Source organism: Tursiops truncatus, chromosome 7 (genome assembly GCF_011762595.2).
Source record: "Tursiops truncatus isolate mTurTru1 chromosome 7, mTurTru1.mat.Y, whole genome shotgun sequence".
Taxonomy (NCBI): domain Eukaryota; kingdom Metazoa; phylum Chordata; class Mammalia; order Artiodactyla; family Delphinidae; genus Tursiops; species Tursiops truncatus.
In genome coordinates this window covers 28,208,130-28,220,560 of record NC_047040.1, presented here as the reverse complement: position 1 = coordinate 28,220,560, position 12,431 = coordinate 28,208,130, and the positions used below count along the sequence as shown (strand labels likewise).

The window sequence follows — 12,431 nt, the reverse complement described above, 5'->3', positions numbered from 1 at the left end:
TATTCAAAACTAGATGATCAGTAAGGATTTCTCTCAGCTTGAAGATTCTATGATTTTGTGATTAACAGACAGGGAAAACATCAAAAGAAGCTTGTTGAATACCCCCAGGAATGTAGAAAGGAAATATCTGGGGAGATAGATAAAAGGTGAGTTTAACCAGACTAATTAGAAGATACCCAAGGAAATTTTCAAAAGAAGTGAAATAATGTCACCAGCTTTTTATTCCTCTGCTCGCTGAGCACCATTCAAAGAGGGAGTTAATGCTTTTTAGGAATCATCCCCTCCCAGGTGTGCAACCAGATATCAGTTTTCCTGAAGAAGTCTGCAAATCCCTTCCTTTCATCAATGCATTTAATTAGTTAATGTTTAGATAGAACTTAGGGATGAAAAGTACAATATAAGTGTTCAACATTATTATTACTTAACAGCTTTTATGAGACCAGAAATGCCTAAGATTAAATGAGAAACCAAAATGAGTTCCTGGCTAGAAGGTTGTGATCTAATAAATTGCTGGGTTACCGATGTGAGGAAAAACAAACCCTGCATATAAATTGAAATAGGTGCTCTTTGTTAGCTTGCATGCCATTGTCTTAAGAATGTGGGTACTTTTTATTCTTTGCCTCAAGGTGTCAACAAGTAGCAAACCACCAGTCAGTACTGATTATGACTACATACATCCTGTGTTTTGAGAATATTATCTGCTGTATTTGTGCTGTTTATGCTGGATATCTGTACAGCCAGGGTATGGATTCAAATACATATGGGAATTTAGTACACAATAAAAGTGAGGAGAGATAAATTATTTAATAAATGATGTTGGGACAACTGGTTAGCCATCAGGGGAAAAAATAAAGCTGAATCTCTAACTCATTTCATAAAAAATGTAATTCCAGATAAATGGAAGATTTAAATATAAAAAGTAAACCATGAAAGTATTTTTAAACTATAAAAGTATTAGAGAAAAATGTTAGAAAAATGTTTATGTGGAGTATTTTGTAATCTTAGAAACCATAAAAAAGTGATAAATCTGAATATACAAAATTAAAAATCAGTACAGTACAAAATACCATTTACAAAGTCACATAACAGAAAACTGGGAAATATATTTCCTAGTTATGTAAAAAGAATGCTGATTTCCTTAATATAATTTAATTACAGGTTAATGAAATAAAAAGGCAATTCACAAAAACTAAGTATAGCCAATATAATATAAAAAAGATACTCAACCTTACTTACAATGAAAAAATCAAAATCATAGTGTGAAGTTATTTTTTATTTATCAGAATGGCTAGGATTAAAAATATTGTTTACACAGAAAGTTAATGTGAGTGGAGGAAAACAGTCATTCTCAAGACACTGAATGGAAGTAAAAATTGGTTCCACCTTTTCAGAAGGCAAGTGGCAATATACATCAAACTGCAAAGCATGCATACCCTTTGACCTGGTAGTCTCATGTTAATGAACCTACCCTACAGACTCATTCACACAAGAGTACAAGAAAACGTATGAGGGTGTTCACTGCAGTATTGGTTCTAATAGGGAAAAACGTAACAGATTAAAAATCAAGGTAACTCTATACTATGCAGCTAATAAAAGGATGAGGTAAACCTTTATGTATACTGAACGTGCACATATGTCCAAATGTCCACAGTATAATCTTAAGTGGAAAAGGCAAGATGCAAAGAGGTAGTACTGATCCCATTTGCAAAAAAATTAAATATTCACATTTGTGTATAGAGATGTCTGGAAGAAGACAGACTGGCTATAGTTAAACAAAAGCTACCTCTGCAGAGTGGGATGTGAGGGAGAGAAAGGCAGATGTTAAAAACAGAATTCTGCAACCACCAGAGAAATTAAGATAATAATCCCATTTATAATTGCATCAAAAAAAATAAAATACCTAAGAATAAATTTAACCAAGGAAGTGAAAGACTTGTACACTGAAAACTGAGACATTAATGAAAGAAATTGAAGATACAAGTAAATGGACAGATATTTCATGCTCATGGATTGGAAGAATCAATATGGTTAAAATGTCCATACTACCCCAAACAATATACAGATTCAATGCAATCCCTATCAAAATTCCAATGGCATCTTTTATGGAAACAGAACAAACAATCGAAATATTTGCATGGAACCACAAAAGATCCTGAATAGCCAAAGCAATCTTGAGAAAGCTGGAAGCATAACCCGCTCTGATTTCAAACTATGTTACAGAGCTATAGTAATCAAAACAGTATGGGATTGGCATAAAAATAGACACATAGATCAACAGAATAGAAATAAACCCATGCATATATGGTCAATTAATTTATGACAAAGGAGCCAGAAATATACAATGGGGAAAGGGAAGCCTCTTCAATAAATGGTGCTGGGGAAATGGGACAGCCACATGCAAAAGAATGAAACTGGACCACTGTCTGACACCATTTACAAAATTAGCTCAAAATGTATTAAAGACTTGAATGGAAGACCTGAAACCGTAAAACTCCTAGAAGAAAACATAGGCAGTAAGCTCCTTGACATCGGTCTTGGAGATGACTTTTTTAATCTGGCACCAAAAGCAAAGGCAACAAAAGCAAAAATAAACAAGTGAGACTATATCAAACTACAAAGTTACTGCATAGCAAAGAAAACCATCAACAAATGAAAAGGCAACCCCTGAATGGGAGAAAATAATTGCAAGTTATATATCTGATAAGGGGTTAATATCCAAAATATATAAAGAACACATACAATTAAACAGCAAAAAAAAAAAGAATCTAATTTAAAAATGGGCAGAGGATATGAATAGACATTTTTCCAAAGAAGACATACAGATGGCTAACAGTTACATGAAAAGGTGATCAACGTCCCCAATCATCAGGGAAATGCAAATCAAAAGCAAAATGAGATACCACCTCACATCTGTTAGAATGGCTATTATCAAAAAGGCAAATAACAAGTGCTGGTGAGAATGTGGAGAAAAGGGAACCCCGTGTGCACTGTTGGTGAGAATGTAAACTGGTGCAGCTATTATAAAAAATGGTATGGAGGATCCTCAAAAAATTAAAAATAGAACTACCATATCATACAGTAATTCCAATTCTGGGCATTTATCTAAAGAAAACAAAAACACTCACCTGAAAAGATATATGCACCCCCATGTTCATTGCAGCGTTACTTACAATAGCCAAGATATGGAAGCAACCTAAGTGTCCAGTGATGGATGAATGGATAAAGATGTGTGTGTGTGTGTGTGTGTGTGTGTATACATATATATAGTGTGTATACATATAGTGTGTGTATACACACACACACAATGGTATATTATTGAGCCATAAAAAAGAATGAAACCTTGACATTTGCGACAACATGGATGGACCTTGAGGGCATTATGCTAAGTGAAATAAGTCAGACAAAGAAAGGCAAATACTGTATGATCTTACTCATATTTGGAAGCTAAAACAAAACAAACCAGCTTATAGATACATAGAAGAGATTGGTGGTTGCCAGAGACAATAGGTGGGGGGTAAGTGAAGAAGGTGAAAGGAGTTAAAAGGTATTGGGATGCCATTTTGGGGAATATATCTTAAGGAAATAAGTTAACATTGGATTGGCCAAAAAGTTCGTTTGGTTTTTTCCATAAGATGGCTATAGTAGCACTTAGCTGTCTTTAACTTCATTCAAAACAATTTTGTTAGATTGTGTTGTGACAGCTGTCATATCAGCGTGCGTTAAAAAAAAGACTTATCGGGACTTTCCTGGTGGCGCAGTGGTTAAGAATCCGCCCACTAATGCAGGGGACATGGTTTCGAGCCCTGGTCTGGGAAGATCCCACACGCCGTGGAGCAACTAAGCCCATGAGCCACAACTACTGAGCCTGCACTCTAGAGCCCACGAGCCACAACTACTGAAGCCCACGCGCCTAGAGCCCATGCTCCGCAACAAGAGAAGTCACCACAATGAGAAGCCCGCACACCGCAACAAAGAGTAGCCCCTGCTCGCCACAACTAGAGAAAGCCCATGCGCATCAACGAAGACCCAACACAGCCAAAAATAAATAAATTTATTTTAAAACATAAAAAAAGAAAAGAAAAAAAGACTTATCAAAACTGGTGAATTTTTGTGTAGCCATTTTAATATTGATGATGGAAGAAAAACAACATTTTTGGCATATTATGTTTTATTATTTCAAGAAAGGTAAAAACACAACAGAAACGCAAAAAAAAAGATTTGTTTAGTGTATGGAGAAGGTGCTGTGACTGATCGAATGTGCCAAAAGTGGTTTGCGAAGTTTCATGCTGGAGATTTCTCCCTGGACGATGCTCCACAGTTGGGTAGACCAGTTGAAGTTGATAGGGATCAAATCGAGACATTAATTGAGAACAATGAACGTTATACCACGTGGGAGATAGCCGACATACTCAAAATATCCAAATCAAGCAATGAAAATCATTTGCACCAGCTTGCTTATGGTAATCGCTTTATTGTTTGGGTTCCACATAAGTGAAAAAAACCTTCTTGACCATATTTCCGCATGTGATTCTCTACCGGAACGTAATGAAAATGTTCTGTTTTCAAAAAAATTGTGACAGGCGATGGAAAGTGGATACTGTACAATAATGTGGAACGGAAGAGATCATGGGACAAGTGAAATGAACCACCGCCAACAATACCAAAGGCCGGTCTTCATCTAAAGAAGGTGATGTTGTGTATATGGTGGGATTGGAAAGGAGTCCTTTATTATGAGCTCCTTCCGGAAAACGAAACGATTAATTCCAACAAGCACTGCTCCCAGTTAGACCAACTGAAAGCAGCATTCGATGAAAAGCGTCCAGAATTAGTCAACAGAAAACGCATAATCTTCCATCAGGATAACAAAAGACCTCATGTTTCTTTGATGACCAGGCAAAAACTGTTACACCTTGGCTGGGAAGTTCTGATTCATCTGCCATATTCACCAGACTTTGCACCTTCGGATTTCCATTTATTTAGGTCTTTACAAAATCTCTTAATAGAAAAAGTTTCAATTCCCTGGCAGATGGTAAAACGCACCTGGAACAGTTCTTTGCTCAGAAAGATAAAAAGTTTTAGGAAGACGGAATTATGAAGTTGCCTGAAAAATGGCAGAAGGTAGTGGAACAAAAGAGTGAATACGTTGTTCAATACAGTTCTTGGTGAAAATGAAAAATGTGTCTTTTATTTTTACTTAAAAACCAAAGGCACTTTTTGGCCAACCCTATACAAAGTTCCATTTATAAAATAAATAAGTCACGTGTATATAATTTACAGCATCATGACTATAGTTAATGATACTGTATTGCATATTTGAAAGTTGCTAAGAGAGTAGATCTTAAAAGTTCTTATGATAAGAAAAAAATTTTGTAACTATGTGTGGTGATGGATGTTAACTAGACTTACTGTGGTGATCATTTTGCAAGACATACAAACATTGGAAATTACATTGCACAACCTGAAGCTAATATAATGTTAATGTCGATTATACCTCAGTTTAAAAAATCTATCAGAGAGATTCAGATAAAGATGATAACTTCTTAAAAGTAAAGGAGTAGTAGTAGGAGTGGAAAGGGAAGGAAAATTTTAAGAAAAAATTTAGTGGTAACATTGGAAGAGCATGTTGGTGATTGTGTGAATGATATTTGTAATAAAACGTTAAACTCTTTTGATGTTTGACTGCAAATAGCTTTTAAGCCTCACACCTACCTCTTCTTATGCCCCACACCTGGGCAAGCTGATAGGGAAGCCCAAGCACCTACAGGAGATTCAAACCACCCAATCTCCTGTCTTTCTAGGTCAGTCCTCACCCAGGCCCACCCCCTAACCACAATAAAAGCCTCAAGCCAGTCTGCTTTCCTTGCTCTCACCAGCCATTTTGGACCAGCTTGGGACTGCTCTGCTCATCCCATAAACCTCCATTATGTAAGTAATAAATCTTTTTGCACCTTCACAAATATATATGTATATAATTTCGTGTTTTTTAATTTTTAAATTAATATGAATTGCCACTTTTATAATAAATGCTTAAATTGTTAAAAAAAACAATGACAGTGCTACAAAGCATGGCTTTAGAAATAAATACATGTAATTTGCATATGCATGTATATAAGCATTATGAAAATGTAGAGAACCTTCCATTTTGTTGGTATTATATGACCTGTGTTTTCACTTATCTTCATGTTTATTTTCACAAAAGTTCTTGAAAATTGCCTATCAGTGAACCTGTCATGGCCACATAAGACTCAATGCTTGTATCCAAGGAGACCTGTCTGTCTAATCAGAATGTTCCCTGACTTATGGGTTTTTTAGGTTTCAGAAGGTAACATTGCCCCGTTCAATTAGAATGATTTATAAGATATGCATAGTGTCAATAGCCATATCTAATACTAGGCAATTGAAGGTTGGTTTTTGTTTGCATAATTATCACTGAATTCTAGACATTTAATCTTATCTTCTTAAATACCTAACTGGGAGTTGGTAAGTAAGCAGTTGGTTAGGATGAATACTGAAGTTTTTACAAATCTCACTTAAATGTTTTAAATGCCCTTCTCCAGCTTTGCTGGGCCAGGGCTTTTTCCCTCCTGACCTAGCAGAAACGACCTTCCCCTCACTGCTCCATCCCAAGGCACGTTACTTGATTTTGATCAGCTGGTTGGTCTCGACATTCCAATCGTTTTAGATTGTGTTTTTGTAATCAACAGGAGGAGAAACAGAATTGGTATCAGATTTAAAAAATCCATTCCCCAGCCATTCAGAGGTCACAGTCATTTCACATCACCCAGGGCATTATGCAGGAGAAGTATGTTGCCCAGTCTGAACACTTTTACCACTTAGTTTGGTGTTAATCCAAGAAAAGGTCAACATACTGACTGAGTGCCTTGGACTTGGCCTTAAGAAAGAAATGAAAATGGTGGTTTTACAACAGGAGGACATTCAAAGATAAGATTAGGTTCAAAGAGAAAAGCATTCTGAATAGTATTGTCACCTGTGACACGTTTAGAGGTTCAGTAAAATCTAAATGGAAAAGTGCCCTAAGGTAGGAAGCCCAGTAAACAGTCAACTTTCCGGAGGACTGAGGGTGGAAGGTCTGTCATCTGGTCCAGCATCTAACACCCTTCTCCACACCACCCGGGTGGCCTGCCTTTCTTGGTTCTATCATCTCTGTACCACTGGGCTGGAAGAAGAGAGAGACTCTCCTCTAGATTCATTCACTACTGCCGGTAGGCAGCTCTAGCAAAGGGCAACTCTCCACCAGGTCAGAATTTTGTATGAGTTGTAGAGGTTTGTTTTCCTTGGGCTTCCTGTCCTTCAGGAGCATGGTTCATTGAAAAAGGGTTTCACTTAGTCCCTCACAATGCCTACCCCACCACTTTTTTTTTGAGTGAAGAGAGCTCAGCTGATTGAAACTCCAAGCAGTTGTAGAGCAGCATATGTAAACTAGGAGAAGAGTTTTCATTGGTTACCTCTTTTATTACATTTCTTTAAACTGAGGTATAAAATACATGAGGTAAGATGCACAGATCTGAAGTATACAGCTCAGTGACCTTTTAAACATGTGTGTGAAAATACCTGTTCTCTTGGCCTCCAGCCTCAACCACTGCAGCCCATTCTCTATGCCATCACCAGAAGGATCTTACTAAAACACAGATTTGACTGAACAATAAGAATAATGACATCAGCTGTTGCACCACCCTCACAGCAGTGATTAACTGTTAATATGTGCCAATCACTGTCCTAAGCTTTTAAATTCATGACCTCCTTTAAGATAACGCAGGTCAAGCACTTAGAACACTGGCAGGCACACAGCAAGCATTAAATAAATAACTATTATTACTCACAAGACCCCTGAAGGTCAGTATTTTTATCGTAACCAATTTATAGGTGATAGAACTGAGGCTTAGAAGGATTGAGTCATTTGCCCAAGGTCACCAAGCTTGGATGTGTAGAGTAGGGAGCTGGGTTCCCGGAGCGCTTTAGTGCTGTCCTAGAGCTGGCATTTCTTTAATGAAAACTCCTGGAGGCCTCTTCAGCCCCTATGGGATGAGGTCTCAACTCCTTAGCAGGCCCTACAAGGGCTTCCCACAAGCTAGGTACAGCCTGTCTTTCCACACTTGCTTCTGGCTTTTATCTGCCATGCATCAGTCTCCTGCTCTTTAAATAACTACCATTCATTGCTATGACTAGGTATGAGTTCTGGGTACTTCTGTATCTATTTCCAATTCTTACCGCAACTGTCCAAAACAGTGTCATACTCATTTTACATATAAGTACACTGAGACATAGGAAGATTATGGGACTTGTTTCATGGTCAGAGAGCTCAATCAAAGCTGGAGTCTGAACTGGGTCGTCTGATTGCAGTGTGTGATCCTTCCTACTCGGCTGCCATTCCCCTCAAGTCACGTGCTCTCATACCTGGCTCAAGTGTCCCCTAGTTTCTAAGGCCTTTTTGACTCTGGCCACCAATTTACCCCTCTTGCTCTGCTGCTTTCCACAGGTCTAAACAGATGACTAGTTAAGGAAGAGTGGCTCTTGCTCGATTTCTATTCTAGGCCTTTCCAAGTGCATTCGACCTCTGCATTAGAAAAGCTGAAACTGAGTACTTCTGGAATATTCCTAGGGCAGGCCCTGGAATGGCAGCTCTGTCCAAACAAAATGGCAGGTCTTTGGCCGGATGGGGTTATGGGCTAATGGCATGAACACAGAGGGCAAATGGAGAAGCTGCTGCCAGTTAAACACCATGTGTACTTTAGCAGAACCTCTTGGGGCTGTGTGATTCATGCAATCCTGGGACATGGATAATTCCTGAGGGATGAGCTAGCCAGCTCCTCAAACATGAGGACAACTGGAAGATGAATTCTTTGGCAGCTGGAAAGGCCGTAGTGGGCAATTTTTGAACTGATCTTGAAAAGCATTTTATCATTGGAATAGCTAACATTCTTGTTGATTATGCAGAATGAAAAATACCAAAGCACTTGAACATTTGGTACATGTTCAGTTCCTTCGGTACCTCAAAAGTGAGTATTAATGTGCAATTTGCATAAGTCTCACAACTTGGGAAGCGGCTGGCTCTGCAACGACCTCCCGGCAAGCCACGGCAGCATTCGGTTGGGATCATTCAATCATACTTGTATTTAAGATTAGAAAATAAGTCACTTGATTCTTTAGCACATTATTCTTCCATAAATTTAAACTACGTACATGTTTTAAGTCCCAAGCTAAAAATTCTCATTGTTAAGAAAAAGTACAGAAATCCAACTCAGAATCAGCACAATTATTAAAATAATTTACAAAGTATATTGGGTGGACAAGGTGATTCCATAGTTGATCTACAAGAATAAAAGCACAGGCATAATAAATCAATTTTGTAAAACGAGAATATGAGATTGTATTTACACTACCAGACATCAAAATATATCATACAATTCAAATAATTGGTGCTGGCATCAGAATTGCTATTGAGGAAGCGGAAGTGACTGCTCAGAAACAGATCCCAGAACACACATGTAATTAGATTATGATAAATATGGAATAAAAAGTAGCAGAGGAAGGATTGATTATTTAAAAAAAGGAGCTGAAATGACTGCTTACCCATTTGGGGGAAAATCAATCTACATCCTCACTTTATATCATGAAGTAGAATAAATCCTGGACATTTATTAAATTATTAAACATATAAAATTATTTTTAAAAGACAAGAAAATGCAAACGATCATTATCTGATCTAAGCATGGTGACAGGCTTTTCAGGCTTTAAAGCCATGGAAAAATATCTCACAAGGGGAAAAATGGACAGATCTGGAAACATAAGTTAAACTTCTATTTACCAAAAAACATCACATATAAAATTCAAGGGCAAACAACCAAACTAGGGAAAATATCACACATAAAGTGTTGATAGCCTAATATAGAAGGAGCTCACATAAACTGAAAAAACAGCCTACCCCCAAATAGGCAAAAGATATAATCAAACGACTCATAAAAAAAATGGAATTAGCAATAAACATATAAAAATGTTTAGCCTCACAAATCATAAAAAGTAGATATGCAAAGTCAAAAAGGAGAAATTTTTTTTGCCTCTAATATTACCAGAGACGTTGCAGTTTTTAAATGACAATGGTTAATGCTCCGGTGATATAAAGAGAGAATTTGCTTACACTGTAGGTGTGGGTATAGATACAGTAAATTGTATCTAAAGCTTTTAAAAAGTTCAAACTCTCTACTCTAGTAGTTACTCAGGTGAATTTATCTTAAATAGTGAGAAAGTAAGTGATTCTGGAACAAGGATGTATATCATAGTATTATTTATAATAATACAAAATTGGAAACCCCAAAATGTTCAATAAAAAGGAGGTTAAAGTAACTACAGCAATGGGATCTTAACATAGGTATTAACAATCTTCAGAAGCAGTGGGTATTTTTAAGTTATAAGCAAGATAAAAATTTTTATGCTGTAAAGAATGGCCATGTTTCATACCTATGAACGCATAGAAAAGAACTCGCTGGATGTGTGTCTCAGTGTTAACTGTGGTGGGGGCTTATGATAACAGCAGCAGCAACTGGCCCTGGCCAGGTCTGTGATCTCCTTCAATCCTGGCATCACCAGTGCAGGGATCTCGCCACCCCTGCTTTTATAGATGAGTAGTACACTGAGTAGTGGGGCTCAAACTCAGGTCTTCAAGGGCTGCGATCTGAACCTCTCTGCCATGCTGCCAGGATGGTTATTTTCTCTCAGTAACTGCCTATACTTCCCAAATTCTCTGCAATGAGTATACTGTTATAATCTGGAAGAAAAAAAAACACCACTTTTTAAAAAGTGAATTGGGGCCAAGAGGCCCCTGGAAGTTTTGTGTTCTGTCCCCTGACAGCCTGCGGTATGGGAGACTGTTCTGCCACTGAGTCCTCTCACTCTTCCCCCTGGCTCTGGGTTCTCCTTCAGTTTCCATTTCCATTCCCTTTCTCCTCCTCATTCCAGTGTAAATCTCGGAGCCACTTTGCTAGTGAGGGGGCAAAGCCCTTGGTGCACGGCAGAGTCATCCCAGGGCTGGTCTGGCCTACCCATTTTCTTTCCTTTGCCTCCCTCTTTTCCTTCCCTCCTGCCTACCCTTAGCCTTTCCAGCACCCCCTGAGAATAAGCCTGGTTCAAAGTTCTGGTTTAACAAAACAAAACAGGGCATCCTGGGGTTAATTCTGGGCTGGCCTTTCACAGTTCTATGATTAAATTGCATTTTTCAGTGGTTCTGCCTTTAAACGCAAACTCTTTTAAAGAGAAATTTAAGGAGAGCAAAACACAGGAAACAGTGCCAAATGCCAATAACATATTTTAGTCATTTGGGGAATGGGCAGCTTTAGAAACCACAAATTCCCACTTATGCAAGGGCTACTTGAGCTTTTTCTTTATTGCTTAGTGACAGAAGCCTGGCTTTAGACCATGGTCAGAGTTGTTCTTTTGTTTTCTTTTCTCTCTCTCCGAAAACAGTTATAAAAGGCCTGAGCTATCACAACGAGAGTTGGCTACTCCTACAGCTCTAATCAAATAACAAAAATCATTTTCCACTGATGTAGTTAGTCCAGATTAAAAGGCAGATCCAAGTCTATGTCTTGGTACCTGCTATACCTACGCAACAAGCTCAGTCAGGTGGAAACATGCACTCAAAACTTGGGAAGCCCCACCCACGTGACTTCACCACCAATTGGCAAGGCTTTGGTACCATGTGTTCAGTTAGGTGTTCTGTCTCCTTTCTCCCAAAGAAAATAACTGAAAAGGGAAGATAAGATGTGAGTATTGTTTTGTGACTATGCTTTCCAAAACAATGGCTGGCACAATACAAAATGGAAAGAATCCCAGACAGCTCTCTTCTGTGGCCTTAGATCTCTTCTGACCACCAGGGACTATGAACCCTAACGCCAGAATCCGATGATGAGGTTCTTCTAAGCCCCTGGAGCTAGATTAAGGTGTGGCCCAGCCAGTCCTGGGGCGTGAACTGGTAAACTGTACTACATTCTCACCAAATAAATTGGAAATAAGGAGCCAGTGAGGCTGGGTTTCCATAGCCACTCCTTAAATTGCTGGTAATTGTGCACTAGTCCCACTTGAGGATAAGAAGATAGCAATGAAATTTTAAAACAGCTTCCTTATATAGAGTACTGAGCATTTTGGTAGTAAGCATGTGTAAGGTGTACAGAGTAACTACAAGCCAGGGAAACAGTTCTGCAATGAAGCAGCTGACAGTCATCTGAAGTAGCAATCAACTAACATGGGTGCAAGAGATTAATTTTTGTTAAATAAAGACTAAACTGATTCCATAAAAATTGCAAACAAAAAACCTAGAGAAAATAAGAACTATAGAAAAGTTGGAAAAAGATGCAAATATCCTCAATAAAATACTAGCAAATTGAATCCAGCAACATATAAAAAGAATTAGATACTAT

At 38.1% G+C, this 12,431-nt stretch overlaps 1 protein-coding gene across 9 annotated transcripts in view; it reads right to left on the bottom strand.

Moving 5' to 3' along the window:
• The window catches only part of PLEKHM3 (pleckstrin homology domain containing M3), a 217,240-nt gene that overhangs the window by 76,469 nt on the left and 128,340 nt on the right, over window positions 1–12,431 (bottom strand). Inside the window, exon 7 of one of the 9 annotated variants that reach the window (XM_073807341.1) lies at window positions 3,993–5,101. The exons of 7 other annotated variants lie outside the window; for them this stretch is intronic. In XM_073807341.1, the coding sequence (XP_073663442.1) occupies window positions 5,090–5,101 (12 nt within the window). In that variant the 3' untranslated portion in view covers window positions 3,993–5,089. Of the gene's footprint in view, window positions 1–3,992; window positions 5,102–9,274; window positions 10,784–12,431 lie in introns of those variants that run through there. One more of the 9 variants, XM_073807340.1, reaches the window with a different exon arrangement.